The sequence below is a fragment of the Arabidopsis lyrata genome (assembly GCF_000004255.2).
Source record: "Arabidopsis lyrata subsp. lyrata unplaced genomic scaffold ARALYscaffold_1, whole genome shotgun sequence".
Lineage (NCBI taxonomy): Eukaryota > Viridiplantae > Streptophyta > Magnoliopsida > Brassicales > Brassicaceae > Arabidopsis > Arabidopsis lyrata.
Genome location: NW_003302555.1, coordinates 8,145,685 through 8,164,742, shown reverse-complemented (window position 1 = coordinate 8,164,742; position 19,058 = coordinate 8,145,685). Strand labels below are relative to the sequence as shown.

General features: G+C 34.1%; 3 protein-coding genes and 1 pseudogene across 6 annotated transcripts; 3 read left to right on the top strand and 1 right to left on the bottom strand.

Moving 5' to 3' along the window:
* Positions 1-1,375: 1,375 nt before the first annotated feature.
* Positions 1,376-3,448, top strand: LOC9329101 (protein MAK16 homolog). The gene is made up of 9 exons (XM_002892993.2): positions 1,376-1,556; positions 1,631-1,740; positions 1,923-2,041; positions 2,154-2,251; positions 2,367-2,454; positions 2,543-2,683; positions 2,777-2,894; positions 3,005-3,126; positions 3,220-3,448. Exons 1-9 carry the CDS (start codon positions 1,495-1,497, stop codon positions 3,271-3,273), a joined length of 912 nt encoding a protein of 303 aa, XP_002893039.1. The 5' UTR covers positions 1,376-1,494; the 3' UTR covers positions 3,274-3,448.
* Positions 3,449-3,548: 100 nt separating this feature from the next.
* Positions 3,549-4,727, top strand: LOC9326389. The gene has a single exon (XM_002892992.2). It carries the CDS (start codon positions 3,838-3,840, stop codon positions 4,654-4,656), a length of 819 nt encoding a protein of 272 aa, XP_002893038.1. The 5' UTR covers positions 3,549-3,837; the 3' UTR covers positions 4,657-4,727.
* Positions 4,728-4,891: 164 nt separating this feature from the next.
* LOC9329100 (protein DA1) lies at positions 4,892-8,530 on the bottom strand. Of its 4 annotated transcripts, none has more exons than XM_021010842.1 (11): positions 7,941-8,530; positions 7,468-7,685; positions 7,223-7,316; positions 6,886-7,117; positions 6,669-6,789; positions 6,494-6,577; positions 6,259-6,378; positions 5,944-6,156; positions 5,631-5,809; positions 5,493-5,551; positions 4,892-5,387 (listed from the first exon to the last, which is right to left on the bottom strand). In XM_021010842.1, the coding sequence occupies exons 2-11, from the start codon at positions 7,645-7,647 to the stop codon at positions 5,074-5,076; spliced, it is 1,596 nt and encodes a 531-aa protein (XP_020866501.1). In that variant the 5' UTR covers positions 7,648-7,685; positions 7,941-8,530; the 3' UTR covers positions 4,892-5,073. The 4 variants fall into 4 exon arrangements, with proteins under 4 accessions (XP_020866501.1, XP_020866502.1, XP_020866500.1 ...); XM_021010843.1 differs by having other exon boundaries at positions 6,886-7,129; positions 7,223-7,295; positions 7,941-8,527; XM_021010841.1 differs by having other exon boundaries at positions 6,886-7,129; positions 7,941-8,526.
* A 1,835-nt stretch (positions 8,531-10,365) lies between these two features.
* Positions 10,366-14,815, top strand: LOC9329099 (annotated as a pseudogene).
* The last annotated feature ends 4,243 nt before the right edge of the window (positions 14,816-19,058 follow it).

Below are 19,058 nucleotides of genomic sequence, written 5' to 3'. Positions count from 1 at the left end.
AGTCAATAAAGCTTTGGAAGCTGGAGCGCCTTCAAGAGTTGATTGACCCCGCTGACATTCCACTTATTTTAGGGATTCCTCCAAGTCGTACCTACTTGAGTGATGGTTTTAGCTGGTCGCATACCAAATCCGGAAACTATTCTGTTAAATCAGGATACTAGGCCGCGCGAGAGTTATCTCGTCCTACCTGTGACCCCCCTTTTCAGGGACCTGGTGTTTCGGCACTTCAGGCACAGGTATGGAAGTTAAAAACTACGCGAAAGCTTATGCATTTCGTGTGGCAATGTGTTTCAGGCTGTCTAGCCACTTATCAGAGATTATCCTATCGCCATATTGGCAATGAGAAAGGATGCCCCCATTGCGGGGGTCCTGAAGAATCTATAAACCATCTTCTTTTTTATTGTCCGCCTTCGAGGCAAATTTGGGCCTTATCACCCATTCCCACCTCAGGACACATTTTTCCCAGGAGTTCCCTCTTCTATAATTTTGACTTTCTTTTCTGGCGTGGGAAAGAATTCGGAATAGAAGAGGACACTCTGGAACTCTTTCCATGGATATTATGGTATATCTGGAAAAGTCGAAACAGATTTTGCTTTGAAAATTTCAAAGAACCTCCTCAGGAGACTCTGGCCTTGGCCTTACGAGAAGCATATGTTTGGAAGAAAGCAAACATGAAAGAAGCGATAGATCCCGAGCCTCTCGCCCGATCGGTTCTACTTCCCTCTTCCGCTCCCAGGATCTCGAAATGTCAGATTGATGCTTCCTGGCACTCGGAGGACACTCTAAGTGGACATGGTTGGGTTTTAGTCGACCAAGACTGTATTCTTCAACTTGGCTTAAAGAGTTCGAGAAGAAGCCTCTCACCGCTCCACGCAGAGATTGATTCTTTGGGCAATGGATTGTTTGATCTTGCTAGGCATTACTAATGGCGCCTTCGCATCTGATTGCTCTGACTTGATATCTATCCTAGACAACCAAGAGGCTTGGCCTTCTTTCGTAGCAGAAATGGCCTCTTTCCGGTCACTTGTTTGTTTTTTCCCTTCGTTTAGTATTAGATTTCTTCCTCGTAGTTTTAATACTCGAGTTGATTGTTTAGCCAAAAAAGCTCGGGCTCGAAACAATCTATTTTCCCATGTAAGTTCGTCGGTTCCTGATTGGCTCTCCCTAGCGGAGAGTCTCTTTCCGATATCTTAATAGAAATGGTGTTTGAAGAAAAAAAAAAAAAGAAAAAAAAACATATGAAATGAACTAATTTGTTGGTAGTGGCCAGTGGGATTTATATAAGAGTATCATTTGGGCTTTGTTAAATTGGGCTATGAGGCCCATTAGATGAATCCCTAATATCAAATTTAGTTAATCACTTCCCCTTGGAGTTTTTCGACGACAGTTGCTCGCCGCCGTCCTTCACAGCTTCTTCTTCTTCTTCTCTCATAAACCCTAAAATATCCCCCGAAAGCTAAACTCTTTACCAGATTTTAAGCTTCACCGTGAAAGATGCAACACGATGAGGTTATATGGCAGGTCATCAGGCACAAGCACTGCAGTTACATGGCCAAGTATGTCTTTTTAATCCTCACTTCTCAGCTTTCAATTTCATCTGTATCTCAATTTGTTCTCTTTTGCTTTGTAGAATCGAGACTGGAATCTTCTGCAGAAACCAATATAACGTAACCGGAATCTGTAATCGAAGCTCTTGCCCTCTTGCCAATAGCCGATACGCCACCATCCGAGACCATGATGGTAATTTTTAAAAATCCAAAAAGAGTCAATCTTTGAGCTGATTCTGTGTTGGAATAGTTAGGATTGGGTGTTGATTTAGTTGATGTAGTAAAGGGTAATTAGAAAGATGTTTCTTTTGAGTTTAGTGTTGTTGTGGTGGTTTCTTACAAATGGATTCTCTTGTGTTGTTGTTGTTTACTCAGGAGTGTTTTATTTATATATGAAGACTATTGAGAGAGCTCACATGCCAAAGAACTTGTGGGAGAGAGTTAAGCTGCCTGTTAACTATGAGATGGCTCTTGAAATGATTGACAAACACTTGGTGAGCTTGAGATTTATTGCCACAGTTTATTTCTTTACTCTTCTTCTTCATTAGCAACGTCAATGTCTTATGATTTGGTGGGTTTTAATTCTTTTCTTCTTGCGTGTGGCAGTTGTACTGGCCCAAGTTGTTGCAGCATAAGGTTAAACAAAGACTGACTAAAATGACTCAGATGCGTATTCGTATGAGGAAACTTGCTCTGAAAACAAGGTCTTGTCCCCTTCTGGTTTTTGTTTGGGTAGTTTGGTATCTTGTTTGATTTACAAGTGTCTAGTTCTTTTCTTGTTGTGATTAATTATTTTGTGCTTTTGTTTTTGAATGACAGGGAGGTAGTAGTCCCTAGGCCTAGGAGGCAAATAAAGAGGGAGTTAAGAAGAGAGGATAAGGCTAAAATAGCAGCTCAGTTGGATAAGGTCACGATTTGTTGTTTATGTGTTTTGATTTTACTTGCTTCACTGTAGTTCCAAGGTTCTCATGATAGTGCTGATTCTTTTTTTACAGGCTATTGAAAACGAGTTGATGGAACGTTTGAAGACAGGCATTTACCCTACTGACATATACAATTTCTCACAGCGTGCGTTTGACAAACTTATTAATAAAGAAATCGAACTCAACCAAGAAGTTGAGGAAGAAGAGGAGGAGGTACTTTTGTATAAGCCGTGTAATTTTGGTAGTCCATCAAACCTAGATGCAACCTCTTTCTACTGATCTTCATTTCATTAAATTATATCTCAGGAAGGAGTGGTTGAATATGTTGAAGGCGATGATGAACTCGAAGCAGAGGAAGAAGAAGACATGGAAGACTTCTCTGGTCTTCCATCTAAGGAGTCTTATCTTGAAGGTGATGATCATGGTAATATTCATCTCCCTCCTGTTTCTTTCTTTTTTTTCACTATTTTCACTCAATAATTGAATCCATGCATTTTGAGAAACTATATTAACCCGATCGTGAACTCTCTACAGACTCAGATGACGAGGAGAACGATGATGCTGAAGAACAAGTTGTGATTCATAAAAAAGGAAGGGTTTTAAAGAAGTCTGATGATAACGGAAAAGCAAAGAAGAAATCAAGAGTAGTTGTTGAGGTGAGATTCCACAAGATAGCTTAAATAATTTGCAAGCAGATGTTGTTGTGTCTACGATTTCGATGTTTTCTTACATATGTATGTCTTTTTCAGGTTGAGCAAGAAGATGGAGACACAAGGAGATCCCTGAAAAGCCTTAAACTTTGAGAAAGATAGCGAAAGTTTTTGATACTTTTTGGTTAAAAAGGTAAAACTTCTTCAGTTGAGAGGCCCTTGGTTTTGTAGAATTTCTACTTTTATCTTGTAAAAGCTTAATATTGTTCTTACATTTATATTATAAACCATTTATTTTCAAGTTTCAATTTAGTTTTTGATATTGTTACTGAAAACTGGATAACAAGAAGCCTTGTTTGAATAATTGCTTCTTTGTATCAGTATTATTTATTGTCAATTTTCTGTATTTTCTAAAATTTTTACTTTTTGAATATATACTTATTATTAAAAAAAAAGGAATTTCGTTTGAAGATATATATATATCTAAGTCAATTCTACAATTATCTTCATAACTCGATCGATTACAAATTATGAAAATGGACAATTAACATATTTTCACCAGAGAAAAAAAAAGGACATTTAGCAGACAAAAATAGAAAGAATCTATAGACGATGATTATTATAAGTGCATGAATTAGCTCTTGCGTGGAAGAAGAATCATAGCATCGTTCTCTCTCCCAAGAAAAAACTCCAAAACCCTAAACCAAATCGACGAAGATGCCAATTTTTTATACTGGTAAAGACGATTTAGCTGTGGCGAATCTGCTTTCACAAGCTAAAGATCACTACGTTCTTGAACAAGTCGCCAAACTCAACTGCTCTGGCTTCACCGACGACTCTGCTCTTCCCTCTAATCACGAAACCCGTTTCCGTCGTCTCAAATCTCTTCCGGTTTCTCGACCTGACTCTGTTTCGTCTTCCTCGAAGAAACTTCTCTCTCAGTCCAAGAGCATGGCAAGTTACCCTAAGAAGAAGAGTCGTGGAAACGTTTCCTCTGTTTCTTCTTTTTCAAGTTTCTCGGGAAATCTAACTGGAAACTCTTGTCCTTTAGATTCATCTGTCGGAATCAAACGTGATACGAGTGTAAATTCGAGGTTTGAGAATAATTCACGAGGTGAGTTCGGAGATTTCTCAGATTCTGGGAGAATTGGCTATAGTTCAACAATACGGATAAACCCTATGTTTTTGACTCCAACAACACAAACCCTGAAGCTTCGTCCTAAACAGAACTCAAGAACCAGTTCAACTTCACTAACCTCCATTGATTCAGCTTCCCCATCATCTTATCTGGACCAAAAAGAGAAATCGAAATCGAGGTTTTTAAGATCATGGTTTGATAAGTTACCCCTAGCACAAGCCATGGGTTGCTTACAAGGCAAGTCTTCATCCAAAAGCAAAAAGACAAAAGAGAGCTGCGTAGAAGGATTGTTTTGGGAAGAAGAATTCAAGAAGGCGAAGAAGAGAGTCGAAGAAGAGTCGAAGCAGATGAAAATAATGTTAAAAACTCGTCAAAATGTCAAAGAAGGCCAGGTCTGACTGATTCAATACTTAATCGACTAATAGGAAATTTAAGTCCATATATTTTTAGGACCATGTAGCTCAAAATTCTAAAGACGAGTAATATCTTAACTCGTAACACATTTAATCGACGATTGACGACGACTACATCGGCGATGAAGAGTGAGAGTGTAAAGGAGAAACCTTTAAATTGGTATTTGGTTCGGTTGGTTTGGTTTGGTTTGGTTCGGTTGAATTTAGATAGAGAGAGCAATTACAAAGAAAACACTGAATCTGATTCTGATGGATTTTAACACAGAAATACAAAAGAATCATCGAATGATTACACATAAGAATATGGTCGAGAGTTCAATTTCCACCAAAAGAATAGAGCTTATAACAATAATCTACCAAGGATCCTATAAATAAAGTAGAAGACCTTGTCCATTTGGGTTCTTAAACCGGGAATCTACCGGTCATCTGTATATGCTCAAGTGTTTTTCGCAAACCGTACTTGTGAACCGCTAACCGCCCAGCCCTGAACCCGTCTCCATAAACCGGAGAAGCATCAGACTCGATTTGGTGCTTGAAAAACTCACCAAGCTTTCTCTCGTACTGAGATCTCGGTCCCTTTTTCAGTCCTTGAGAAGAAGAGGATGATGATGCAGCATTGCTAGTTGTTGAACCAGCAGCTAACTCAGCTTCTAACCACTTATGAGCCATCACTTGACATATACCTTCTTCAACGTCTTGGCTCAGTGTTCGGAATCCTTTTTATGACCACAATATAATACCGAAGCGAAACAAGTTTTCAACAATGTGATAATAGAGAAAGAAGTAGTAAAATAAGAAGTTAGAGGAGTAAGAAAATTTACCTTTAAGCCTCATCCACGCATGCATCATCTCATGAGCTAGAATCGAACCAGTAAGTAACCTACAAAAATTCAGTAAAACCATCAATGCTTGAACTGTGACATAAGATCAATTCAGTGGAAGTAAAACGAGTCCTTTACCTTGGGAGCCCGAATAAGATGAGAATGGCGGTAACTTCACATTGCCGTGTTAACTTGTAAGGCTCTGTAATATTCCCAGCCCAATTTCCTGTGCCATGCTTTGATCGCTTTCTTACAGTACTAACAGTTTGTTCTTCTGATAAGCAGAGTCCTCTTGTTTCTGGCATGTGATAGTGACCCTAAGAAGCAAAATGAAAAAGGTTTAATACTTTAGAAATAGAATGTGATGATAATTTCAAGGCTTAGTATTGGATTTTGCACCAAAAAAAAAAAAAAAAGCTTGTTATTGGATAATTGTCTTTTCTTTACTCACATTCTTTTCACCTTCTCTGGCTTCGTTAAGTGCTTGCCTCTCAACCAAGAGGAGTGGAACTTCCTGCTCTACCTTCATGTTAAGTCCTTCATAGAAGTCTTGTATTTGCAAGTACAGAGGTTGGCATTGCATGGTGTCCATGACCGCTGAGTCCAAACACTCAAGGCAAAGTTTCCGTCCATCATTAAGTTCAACATATCTCGTATTCCGTGGCTACAAAAATAAACATAAGTTGTCAATTTCCGGCTAAAAAAAGTTTTGACTTTGAGTAGAAGATGTATGTTTGGGGACATTTTAGTGAAGAAGAAAGCCCACCTCCATTCTTTCACAACTGCAACATCTTGGGGTAGTATCGTGTTCGTGAGAAGGGCAATACTTTTGAGCCCAAAAAGGGTGTGCCCTATATTCAATAAGACCAGCATGATTTGTTGGAATCTGTTCAAAAAATTTACATTCGGAAAAAGAAAGCAACAGACGATAAGTGCAAGATCTGGAAAAAAAAACATTAAATCTGGGTTTAAACGATAGAAAAGGCCAGAGATTTACGTACAAAGTGGCTGCAGACATCACATTTTGGATGATATCTCTCCCTGTAACAAGCCTTGTGAAAAGGGTAGTTCCCTGATGTTGAAAACTAAAAAAAGAGAAACACGTTACAGATAAAATCTAAAGGTTAAGTACACCCAGAAAACAAATGAAGAGAATATAGAAGAGCTTGGTTTCACCTCGTACTCAGAAATCGGCTGACTGCAGCCATAACATCGAAAACATTCTGGATGCCATAGTGAATTAAGGCAATTCAGAAATCTTCCATGGCCAATCTCCATATTGCAGCCAGCACAAATTCTATGCAGACAAGTTGTTGACAAGTTATTTGGCTGGACACTAAACTAACACATCGACCAAATTAAGCCAGCTAAAGATGATTGGCTATCTACATACCTAAAATCCATTTGAAAAGTAATAGGTCTTGGATAATAAATATCTCCATTTGCATATACATTTCCTCCTCCATACATATGTCCATTCCCATATAAATCTCCAGTCCCATATGCATTCCCATTATCATATGTACTTCCATTTTTGTGACGTGGTGAATTCCCAACTACCATACTTTCTTGTAGGGCTCTAGCAAGTTGCTCATCTTCATCCACCGGCGGCGTCGAGTATTTCCCTGTGTCCATTACTTTTTAAGAAAAATTGTAGCAAACAGAATCCGATAACATAACTATGTCTTCATATTTCTGTTTGGCTAAAACAATCCTGAAAATGAACTCACCGCTTATACTTGTCTGTTCTTGATTCTCTTCTAAAAGAGACAATGCAATTGCACGGTCTATGTCTTCATTTTCCTGGTCATTGGATGTATTATCCTAGTAAAGAATAAGCACAAAATTTGAAATAACAGTACATAACAGAGCTATGTAATTCTATATATGTGTTCTTTTTCACTACTTCATGATCTCCAAACTCAGAAAATTTAAAACAATTTAAGTAAACAGTAAGCATCTGGATCATACTGACCTCAGAGGTAGATGGTTCCTGTGTATGAGGCTCATCATTATCAGCATCTGTATCCGCACTAGGCTCATCATCATGTGAAGCAGTCGGATAATTATCGTAATAAACATTGTGATGGTGCTTATTATTCCCCACCCGGAGCCGTTGGTTAGAGCCTTTAAAGATCTTGTTAAACCAACCCATAATGCCTAAACAAACTATCTGCTCATAGGCAATGTAGCCTGCAAAATCGTCAAATCTCTCTGATTAAGCAAAAACCCAAACACTAGTTCACTTTCAAACATCAAAAGCCACAGAACAATAATAGCACTTTGAATCTAACAACAATGACTAAACAACCCTAAAACCTGTTACCATTAAGCAAACGAGTTCCAAATGAATTTGAAATTAAAAAAAAAGAAGCACGAAATCAGAATCCAAGACATGGAATTATCAAGTAATTTCAGCTACAAAGAAGCTAAAGATTGTCCCTTTACCTTGAGAAAATCCTGGATCAGATAAGATCCCAATAAGCTTATGAAACCCACAAAAATCGAGAATCAACGAAATGATCTAATCAAGCAACAGCAGCAGCAAAAGAATCTCAAAAAGGACTCTTTAGTTCTCTCCTTTCTTCAAAATTTGGGGGAGAATCTAAGAATCTATAACATGGGGAAGAAGGAAAAATAAAAAAGACTAAAGAGAAAAGAAAAAAGGAAATTCAACTTTTTTATAAAAAAACGTAGCTTTGACAAAATCAATGTCCACTAATACACGAATAAACCCAGAATGTGCTTGATTTCTACGCTAATCCAAAGTCAAAAAATTTGGTGCAAGAATAAAAATCGTATTTTTATGTCATGAGGATCACCAAGAAGAAGAAGAAGAGATTGAGTATCGAGAATTATGGAACAAAAAAAAGAAAAATCAAAAAGGGGAAATTAAATAAAAAGTCTTCGTGTCGGAAGTTTTGGTCGTTGAGCTTGTTGAGAGCTCTTCTTCTTCTTCCACGAAAAAACGTTCCCGACGCTGTGAATTAGAGATAGAAAGAGAAATAATTTAAAATGTCAAATTTTTTGTTCGTTTGCAATTCTTCCATTTTGCAATTTTTAGGCAAATATCTAGATATTTAATAAGTATTTTAATTATTGCTTCAAGCCTCAAACAAAATTTTCTTCATGTCGTAACGCATTTATCCGGATGTTCGGGTTCTTGGTTCTGATTGGTAATTTTATACTGTTACGGTACAGAATTTACCGTTATATAATTTACCACTCACTAAAAATGTTACGAAAAACATTATTCTCTCTATCCCATTTTATAAAATGTTTTCTGTAAAAGCACAAAGATTAAAAAATAATTAATGTTTATTTTTTTTTATAGGAATTCAGCCAATAAAAAAATAGACGGCATAATTAACATACTAAATAAACATAAATTACGCATAGAAATCTAGGAAAATTTTATAAAATAGAACAAAGAAAAAATGCTAAAACATCCTATAATTTGGGACAGAGGAAATCTTTTTTTAACTATTTGTATTGTTTACCGTCACAAAAAACGTACCAAAGTCTAGGTTTTAATCATTTAAAAGTAATTTTATTTGAACTTTTTGTTTCTCAAATTTGTTTTTTTTTTTCCAGCGTTGTTGGTAATTTTACCGATTGCCAAATAATTAAGTAGAAAGCTAGGAAAAGAAGAAAAAATGAAAAGGATAAATTACATATAATGAATAAATTAATGATGTTATTACTTATTCGATACCAAAAGGTGACAACAAAGGAAAAAAAGTTGAAGAAAGATTAGGAAAAAGTTGGTGAGGCGTGGTTCTGTCCCTTAAAAAGCGTCGTTTTATATAATACAAGCAAACAAAATTTAGTAATTTTATATCATAAAAAGGAAACTTTAAATTAGAAAGGAAAGTATAGAGGTGAAAGAAAATATGAAAAGGCAAAATTTAATTTCATGAAAAAGTAAAGTTCAATCATATTTACCATATTAGCATATTATAATTTAGCATACACGTAGGATATACATTACATGAATTTATAATATTACTACATGTATGTGTCAAGTGATGTATTCATCATCACTTTACAATATTATTAGGGAAAATCACATTTTTAACCTTCAAAGTGTTACTGGGAAGCACTTTAAACCTCGAAAGAATTCTACTAATACTATAAACCACCGAGAATGTTTTACTAACACTTTAAACCTCCAAACTAACTTTTCTGTTTGCAAAGCCATAAAAAATGATGGAACAATCGATTTATGTTTGTTTAATATATATTTATTTAATTTAAATTAAATTTAAATTAATTTTATTATTTATTACGATTTTGACGATAAATAAAAAAGTAAAAAAAAAATCATCATCTTCGATTATTCACCGTCCGAACACAATTTTTCAAATTTTTATCAGTTTATTGTATGTGTTCACCATCTTTTTATGCAGTTGGTATTATGAGATTCCAATTTATCTACTCGAGAGAGTAAAGATGCTTATGGATTAGTCTAAAAGATTGTTTCAACAGTTTATCAAGAAATTACATGGTCCGATTTAGCTATTAGTTAGTTCCCTATTACATTCTTGAGATGAATTCGTGTAGAAGAACAATGCAACAAGAAATAAAGGTTACTTGTTTTTTTTGCTTTGCCCTAGCAGTGGACAGCAGTTGACTGAATAAAATTTTGACTTTACTGTCTCTTCCTTCGATTAAATCGGATTCGATTTGTATATATACATGTAATTTTTTTTTTTGTCATCCGAAATTAATTAGAGCTCAAAAGAGTCATTTCTGTAGAAATGTTGTTTACAAATGTGATATGAAACGGTTCTGTACTATATATACATGTAATTTTAAGACTAAAAATTTTATAAAGTACAAAATAACTTAAAAGTAGACAGAAAAATTACATTTGAAATACATATGGCGATATTGATATTCTGTGAATAAAATAATTAATCTGGTCGTTCGTTATATAGTCTCTCTGGCTTTGCAGATGTTCATTGAAACGACTTGGCGTCTTCACGCATCCAAACACTTGTGACTTTGTGAGTGAGTGTGAGAGAGATCCGTGACTCGTCACCTCTAGAATCCATCTTCTTCTTCTTGCTAGATTCTCATTCCTAAAATCACCACACATTTCTCGTTTCTCAATTCGATTTTTCACCATTAACATCTCGCTGGCCATGACGACTGCGTCTTCATGTTACGCATCTCCGTTACGCGATTTGCTAGTGGTAGCTTGCATGTCCGGCGGCGGAGACCCACTTGCTCTATCCGATACTAGGACTAGCCGCCGGAGTAAACTTCTTGAAAAATGCTCCGCCTTTCCTTCTCCCCATGGATCCGCCGGTCTTGTGAGTTCTTGTAACAACAATGCCTTGTCTTCCGTCTTCGAATCGAATAACACTTACTTCAATCGAAAACAGAGGAGATTCAATCGAGCATCTTGTACCTCTGGTATTATACCATTTCAATCCAATGCCATTAAAGTGTTGACCTTTCGAGTGTTTTTCTTGTTACAAATACCATTGAGATAAAGTTAGTGTCTTTTTGCTAAACAGGACAAGTCACGCTAGAGATGGAGAAGGAAGCAATGGTTAACAAGAAACCTCCTTTGAAGTCATGACGCGTTGTTGTGATAGGTATGGGAGTTGAAACACCAATAGGTCATGACCTACAAGGCATCAGTGGTATTAGCCATATCCAGAATTTGATTGCTCTGCATTTCCTACTTTAAGTGTTATATGAAGGGCTCTTACAAGTTTTAGTCTCAGGATGGTTTTCTTTTTTTCCTAGGCTGTTTTTGATTGTAAATTTCCTTTTTTTTTTTGGTTTGTGCTTTGGCAAGAGAATCGCTGGAGAAATTAAATCCTTTTCGACCGAAGGATTGGTTGCTCTAAAACTTTCGAAAAGAATGGACAAATTCATGCTTTATCTTCTTACCGCTGGTAAGAAAGCGTTGGCTGATGGTGGAGTAACTGAGGATGTAATGGCAGAGTTAGACAAATCCAGATGTGGAGTTTTGATTGGCTCAGCTATGAGAGGCATGAAGGTAGTTCTTGTTTCTTCTTTTGAACATGAATGAAAGAAGGATTGGAGTTCTTGTTTCTTCTTTTGAACATGAATGAAAGAAGGAAATATTTTTGGACACAGGGTTGTTGTTCAGAATCTCTGCTGATCAAAAGATTGTTCTTTTATTTTGATCATAGTTTTCAGAAGATCTTGTTTAGAAATATGTTTCTAATTGTTGCATTTCCCTCTGTGTTTGTGGAAGACAGATCTTTTATGATGCGCTTGAAGCTTTGAAAATATCTTACAAGAAGATGAATCCTTTTTGTGTGCCTTTTGCGACCACAAACATGGGATCCGCTATGCTTGCCATAGATCTGGTCTGATCATATTTGGATATTATGTCGTAATACCAATGGCTGCATGTAAGTATTGACCTTCTTTGTTTTGATACAACATTAGGGATGGATGGGTCCAAACTACTCTATTTCAACTGCATGTGCCACTGGAAACTTCTGTATTTTGAATGCGGCAAACCACATTATTAGAGGTGAAGCTGTAAGTATCCTCGATCGAGGAAATTTAATAATATGGTGTACTTTATGTGAGTCTACTTTTGTTTGACATTTGCCTGTTTTTGCCCTAAAAAGTTATAGGATGTAATGCTCTGTGGTGGCTCTGATTCAGTTATTATTCCAATAGGTGCATACTCTTTCCTTTTACACACTTTTCTTTGTTCTCAAATTTGTGCCACATGAATCTTATCTCATATGTCCCAATGCAGGGTTGGGAGGTTTTGTTGCTTGTCGTGCTCTTTCACAACAGAATGACGATCCCACCAAAGCTTCACGTCCTTGGGATAGTGTAAATTTCCATCATTTTTCATACTGTCTTCTGTTTTATACCATGCCGTACAAATTTTTTCTTACTGTTCTATTTGAATCTTGATTACTAAAGATGGTGGATTTTCAAAACATGGAAACCTAGCCCACCCTATTATAGGCATGGACAGCATGGTGATTCGCCACCTGCCTGAGATCGCTAAGCCGTTTCTGATCTAACTATATGTTTGAAGGGTATGCATTAAATGGTTCCCCAATGATACCCATGGTAGAAAATGACAGAAACCGTGGGTGTTAAGTCTCCTTGTCTTGGCAATCTAAAGAATTTTTGCGGACATGAATGTCCAGTGCATCTCACTCTCCTGTAGGATAATATTGAAAGAGCTTTTGTTTTAGAAATTTCTTTCTTTTCTATTAAACTTGATCTTGGTTGCTAAACAGAATCGGGATGGTTTCTTCATGGGAGAGGGAGTTGGAGTTCTGCTTTTAGAAGAACTTGAGCATGCCAAGGTTTGTCACTCATTTCAAATATCCATACAGAAACCTAGGCTCCTGTTATTGTTCCTGATTACCCATCTGAATCTTGCATTTCAAGTGTTTGATGTTCTTCAAGCCATTTGTATAAATTTTTGACGGAATTTCTTACTTGTCTTCACAAATGAAAATGTTTTCAAAGCTTTTAATTAAGTCGTTGTGAAACTATATAAATTGTGTTTTTGCAGAAAAGAGGAGCAACTATATACGCGGAGTTCCTTGGTGGTAGTTTCACATCTGATGCATATCATATAACTGAACCACGTCCTGATGGTAGATTTTTTTTATCTTCTTACTAACTTAATTCACTAATCCACGGTGTTTTTTTATCTTGTTTGCTTTTATTTGTGTATAAAGTTATAACGATACAAGCAACCTAAAGAATAAGTTTAAGCAGTATCTATGGATCCACATATGGAAAAATATCCTTGATTGGTTGCTCTAAAGCATGATTCTTAGCTTTACTTTCCAATGGTTTCTTATCTTTTGAAACCTTAATCTTTATACGGAAGGAGATATCTAACATCCACAGGTGCTGGTGTCATTCTCTGTATCGAGAAAACACTTGCTCACGCCGGGATTTCTAAGGAAGACATAAATTACATAAATGCTCATGCTACCTCTACACCAGCTGGAGACCTTAAGGAGTACCAAGCCTTTGCTCACTGTTTTGGCCAAAATCCAGAGGTAGCTTTAGTTTTCTTGTCAACATGTTTATTTCTTAGACAGCATTTCCTCTTGTAGATATGCGGATATCTGTATTTTCTTACGTGCCCTGCCCTCTGAAAATTTGGCAGCTAAGAATAAACTCAACAAAATCTATGATCGGACACTTGCTGGGAGCTTCTGGAGCCGTGGAGGCTGTTGCAACCATTCAGGTAATGACTTCAAGTCATGATACATCACTATATCAACAAGAGAGGAAATGCTGTCTAAAGGTTCAAATGAATGAATAAACAAGCTGAGTGGACAAAACAATAATGCTATGTGACCTTTTCACCCGACAGGCAATAAAAACAGGATGGGTTCATCCAAATATCAACCTGGAGAATCCAGACAAAGCAGTGGTATGTTGACAAGTGTTAGTTTGACATACTGGAATGATCAATTAACTCCACAACTTCATTACAAAAATGGATCAGGATACAAAGCTGCTGGTGGGTCTTAAGAAGGAGAGGCTGGATATTAAAGCAGCCTTGTCAAATTCTTTCGGGTTTGGTGGACATAACTCTAGCATCATTTTTGCTCCTTACAAATGAAAGGCGAAAGGTCCAATGCTGCGTACTCCAACTTTATCTGTGTAACTTGCTGTAAGGTATATCGTTAATTTCTTCTCTCTTTTTTACTCCTTTAATGCTATCTTGGCCCATCATTGATACAATCTTGGAATTTTGGAACACTTTGCTACTCACCTAACAATTCTTGACTATTCTTGAACCATTTTAGGGACAGGTAACCGAAGTAACGAAATGTTTTTACGCGATTTTGTACCATCATCTCATCAATACCTTTGCGTGATTGCAATTTGCAAATGACCGAGTGTTTTTTTGCCATGTTGCAGAACTTCCCATTTTCTCCGTAGTATTATGATTCTGAATTTGATTAGCTTTATACAGAGAGGTTAGACAAAGTTTCTTCAGTCAATAAAAAAAAAGGGGACAAAGATTGCGCGAAAGACGGAACATCCCAGGAGGAGAAAAGGCAGAGGTAGCTGAGTTTGGGTTTGTCATGAACAAATTGTTCTTCATGTATGATACAACTATATTACTTCACATCTCATTTTTGTTTGTAATATTGAAATCTTTTGAGCCTTCTCCTTTGTTTTATTACGAAAGCTACCAAAGCATTCAACTAGTTAACTTGTACTATATCACACCATGATTTTATTTTGTAGATAATCCAAGAGAAAGTTTGGTATGGGCCTCAAGTTTTATTTCTATAGGCCCATTATTATTTGAATCATTCGTTTGGTAGTCTTTAGTCTTTACTCTTTTATAGATATGTGAGTGACCCCGTAAACTATATGTCTAGCTTTATTCTTCTGATTCGCATTTTTGGAAAGTTTAATCCTTGTTAGGTAGCCTTGGCGAATCTTTACAGGTGATATAACTCTATCGTGTACTTATTTGATAATTCAGTTCCTACGAGTTGATCAAATTTATATTCACTCTGGGAAATTCGATGGCACTTGAGCAATGAGCATATGCTAAATGCTCTGTATGCTATTATAACTTTATACTCATACACAGCTTTGATCCAAAGTTCCTACCCAACACACCTAACTAAAGAAAGAACCTTGAACATCAAGTTTCAACTACTTCGCTTTGTTGTAAAACTTTTTCAATACGTTGTTTTAATTTTAAATCATAAATCCGTACACTTCTAAAACTTCCATGGTCTTTTATTTATTTATTAGGTCAAAAATATAAATAGTCGACGCATTCATATTTTTAGTTTAATATTTTATAGTAGAAGTCAATGTTATGAAGATTTCAAGTGCTATGAAAAATTCACGGGATATGAAATAATATCAAGAGAATATTCAACGTTGTTGGTTTCACAAAGATGAAATCCTGTTGTTAGCTCCATATAATATCGATCGGTTGATCCAGATGTTGTTATTAAAAAGAATATCTTGACCAGTTGATCCATTTTAACTTTTCATTTTCCAATGATGAAATGTCTTGTTGCAAACAAAAAAAATCTTCTAAAATATTTTTACGAGAATGTAGTTATTAACTATTGATCAATAGTTGTTAATTAGGATATGAATTCGTATAATATATAGTTTCAAATGTCAGGGTTCTATATGTATTCTAGTGTTTACTGTTGAGTGTTGATTGTAATATTACCCAATAAAATAAGAGAACAATAAAAAAAAGACTTTAATAAAAAATTATCAACGCTCGTAGCTAGATTGTATATGTGTCTAATTGTTTATGCAACAACTAAACTAAGTATGCCCACAGAGACAAGGACACCCGCGTGAAATTTTTAAAATATAATTAAATCAACTCGTACACTTCTTATAATTGTGAATATCTTAAAATTGTAGTAAAACAATCGAGGGAAAATTATTAACATATTAACTATACCAGTTTACCTTTGGTTAACTACATCGCTTTTGTTTTCTCTCTTTTGATTGAGAAACAGATATAAGATACTTAATTAGGACCACATCATACATATGGATGTAACAAAGACAAGAAGTATCAAGCAAGATCACGAAATATCAATCGTAAGAAAATTGATTCTTACCAAACAATTAGAATGGTACATTGTACATACTCTCTTCCTTTTTTTATTTTCGCAAACCATATTCCTAACTTTCTCTCCTCTATTTGAGTTCAAACTCCTCATTTTCTTTGTTACTTCCTCCTCTTTTCAATATATTATATCATATTTATATGACTATATACATAAGTATATATTATATACACACCATAAATATATATATATACCATGCTCATCATTATTGGATATATTACCCAATTTTTAAGTGCTTTGGATACATAAAACCAATTTGACTCGATTAATCAACCAAATTAAATGATTGTATTAAAAATAAAGTTACGTGAATATTTATAAATTTCGAGATTAGTTTTCTTACAAAATCTGATACTGAATAATTGACCATATCTACCAAGCTAATTATTAAGTATACTTGTGACTTAGTCACTTAGCTATTTTGTTTTATTTTTTACGTCTGACTTGAATATTCTCCACATTCACGACTTAAGGAAGTTGGCTTACTTACTCGGTAGTCGGTACACATGTTAAGATACCTAATTAAACATCATTCACTAACTCATTAGGGATGATTCTCTATGACATGGATTGATATAAAATTATTATCGATGTGAGTATTTGAGTTAGTATAATAAATAACAGAAAATAAAGGCAAATGGATTTTGTTTTCTTCGTACATGCGAAATAAATATATGCTAAGCCTAATACGAAAAGCCATAGCTAATTAATGGCAATATAATAGAAGAATGGTTGGTTGTTGGCAAAATAAAAAAATAAAAAGAAGAAGAAGAATGGTCAGCCCAAAACAAAAAAAAAGACTAGTCTTAGTTTGGTTTGTATGTGTCTGTGTATGACAATTGACAACAAATCTAAAGTCAAGATATTCTCTTAATTTGGGAGAACAATTGTTCTTCTTTTTGAGAACATATATTTTATTCTAATGCGTACGGTGATTATGTATGTATTTTCTATTTTTTTTCTTCTTCTTCGGATTTTTATTATTTTATCACCAGGTATTTGCATCTTAATCGAATTTACATTTTCATATACCGATATAAAATGATAATTTCTAAAAGTAATTAAGGAGGTAAAGACAACATAGTAATACATAAAGTGGTAAGGATTTTATAACTATTTCGTAAGCGTCTCACCGGAATAGAAAAAAAAAAAAAACTATTTCGTAATCTTACTGTTTCATATCTTATTTTTCACCTTTTAAATAAATATGTATATAATATAAATAAATAAATATATATATATATATATATATATCTATCTTATTGTATAAAGTATGGTTTTCAAAGTTCATGACTCGCATGATCGTGACACGTGTCAAGTCTATTGATTAGATTTTGACATGTGTCAATTTATTTTTTTCATTAACGAAATAGGAAACTTAAAAAAAAAAATTTACATATACTAATTTAAATATCTAATTTCTAAAATTTGTTAACTTTATTTTTCTTAACCAAAAAGGAAAACTAACAATTTTCTCTTTACATGTTATTGATCAATTAGATTTAGCATTTGTTAATTGTTTTGTTTTTAAATCATTTAGTATGGATATTAACAAATTAACAATCTCCTTATTATATAAAGTATAGTTTTCAAAATAAGTAACTCGCATGATTGTGACACGTGTCAAGTTTATCGATCAAATATTGACATGTGTAAAAAAATATTTAATTTTTTTCATTAATGAAATAGGAAATAAAAAATAATATTTACATATACTAATTTATATATCTAATTTCTAAGAACGAACGAATATTTGAATATTTGATAAGAATATTAGTGTGATTATACTTATATTTTATTTTAAGAGTTTTAACGCATGTAGTCATAATTATAAACACAAAATATTTGGGAAAATAGATTATATGATTGAATTTTTGATTACTTAATTAGAATGTTAATATTTATTTTTAATGATTTATTTATTAATTTTAACTCATTTAAAATTAGTTTGCCATGAGGTAAAACTAACTTATGAGATTACTTCATTTTGTATGCTCATTGATGGATTTGTATTACCGTTTTCAAATTAATAAAGAATGATGTTAAATATATATATATATATATATATATATTTTAAACAATGTTTATTTTCCGTAATTTTTGTGGATTTCTATTTTTCATTAAATATTTCGTTATCTTTTAATTATAATAATATTAACTAAGATATAGATTAGATATGATATACAGACGATTTTTATATAAAATTATTATTAGCAGCTTATCCATTAAGATGAACTATGAAGACTTAAAATCAAGTTTATTATGATGCTATAAATAGTTAAATTATATTGCAAAATAGAATGTGTAAGATTGAAATTTCGTTTTAAAAAAAATACTAAATTAAATATATAAAAAGTGTGTCGGTTACTATTTAGGATTTAAATATCATCAATACGAAAGAGTGTGTAGTATTAAAATGGGAAATTGTTAAAAATACTCCTTTTGGTGTGCCTTTTTAAAAAATACCCCTTTTAGATGTCTATTTTCAAAAATGCCCCTTTTTAAATCTAAAATTTTTATAAAGTTTTATTAGGTTTATAAGGTACTTATGGATTGTAACTACTACTTGAAGACTCGATCCAAGTATTTATAAGGTTTTATAAGGTGTTTTTAAAGGTTTTACAAGTTATTTTAAATGATATTTTAAGGTTTTTCAAAGGTTTTACAAGATATTTTAAAGGTTTTTAAAGGTATTTAAAATGCATTTATAAGGTGTTTATAAAATATTTATAAGATTTTAGATACATAGAAATGTAGTTTGTGTATGTTTTAATAATATTACATACATATTTGGGTAAGTCTTATATTTTTAAGAGCATTTTTATAAGGTTTTCTAAAAGGAGTATTTTTGAAAAGTAGCATTGAAAAAGTGGCATTTTTGCAAAAGCCCCTATTAAAATTCAGTTTATGATTTATTTATTAATCTCATTTAAAATTAGTTTGTCATGAG

Excerpts from the sequence above, each read along its gene's own strand:
- LOC9329101 (XM_002892993.2), top strand. The coding sequence starts at position 1,495 with ATGCAACACGATGAGGTTATATGGCAGGTCATCAGGCACAAGCACTGC. Across the intron at positions 2,252-2,366 it reads AAACTTGCTCTGAAAACAAG|GGAGGTAGTAGTCCCTAGGC; the intron begins GTCTTGTCCCCT and ends TTTGAATGACAG. Across the intron at positions 2,455-2,542 it reads TAGCAGCTCAGTTGGATAAG|GCTATTGAAAACGAGTTGAT; the intron begins GTCACGATTTGT and ends CTTTTTTTACAG.
- LOC9326389 (XM_002892992.2), top strand. The coding sequence starts at position 3,838 with ATGCCAATTTTTTATACTGGTAAAGACGATTTAGCTGTGGCGAATCTG.
- LOC9329100 (XM_021010841.1), bottom strand. The coding sequence starts at position 7,647 with ATGGGTTGGTTTAACAAGATCTTTAAAGGCTCTAACCAACGGCTCCGG. Across the intron at positions 7,130-7,222 it reads AGAACAGACAAGTATAAGCG|TAATGGACACAGGGAAATAC; the intron begins GTGAGTTCATTT and ends TTTCTTAAAAAG. Across the intron at positions 5,552-5,630 it reads ATCTTATTCGGGCTCCCAAG|GTTACTTACTGGTTCGATTC; the intron begins GTAAAGGACTCG and ends GAATTTTTGTAG.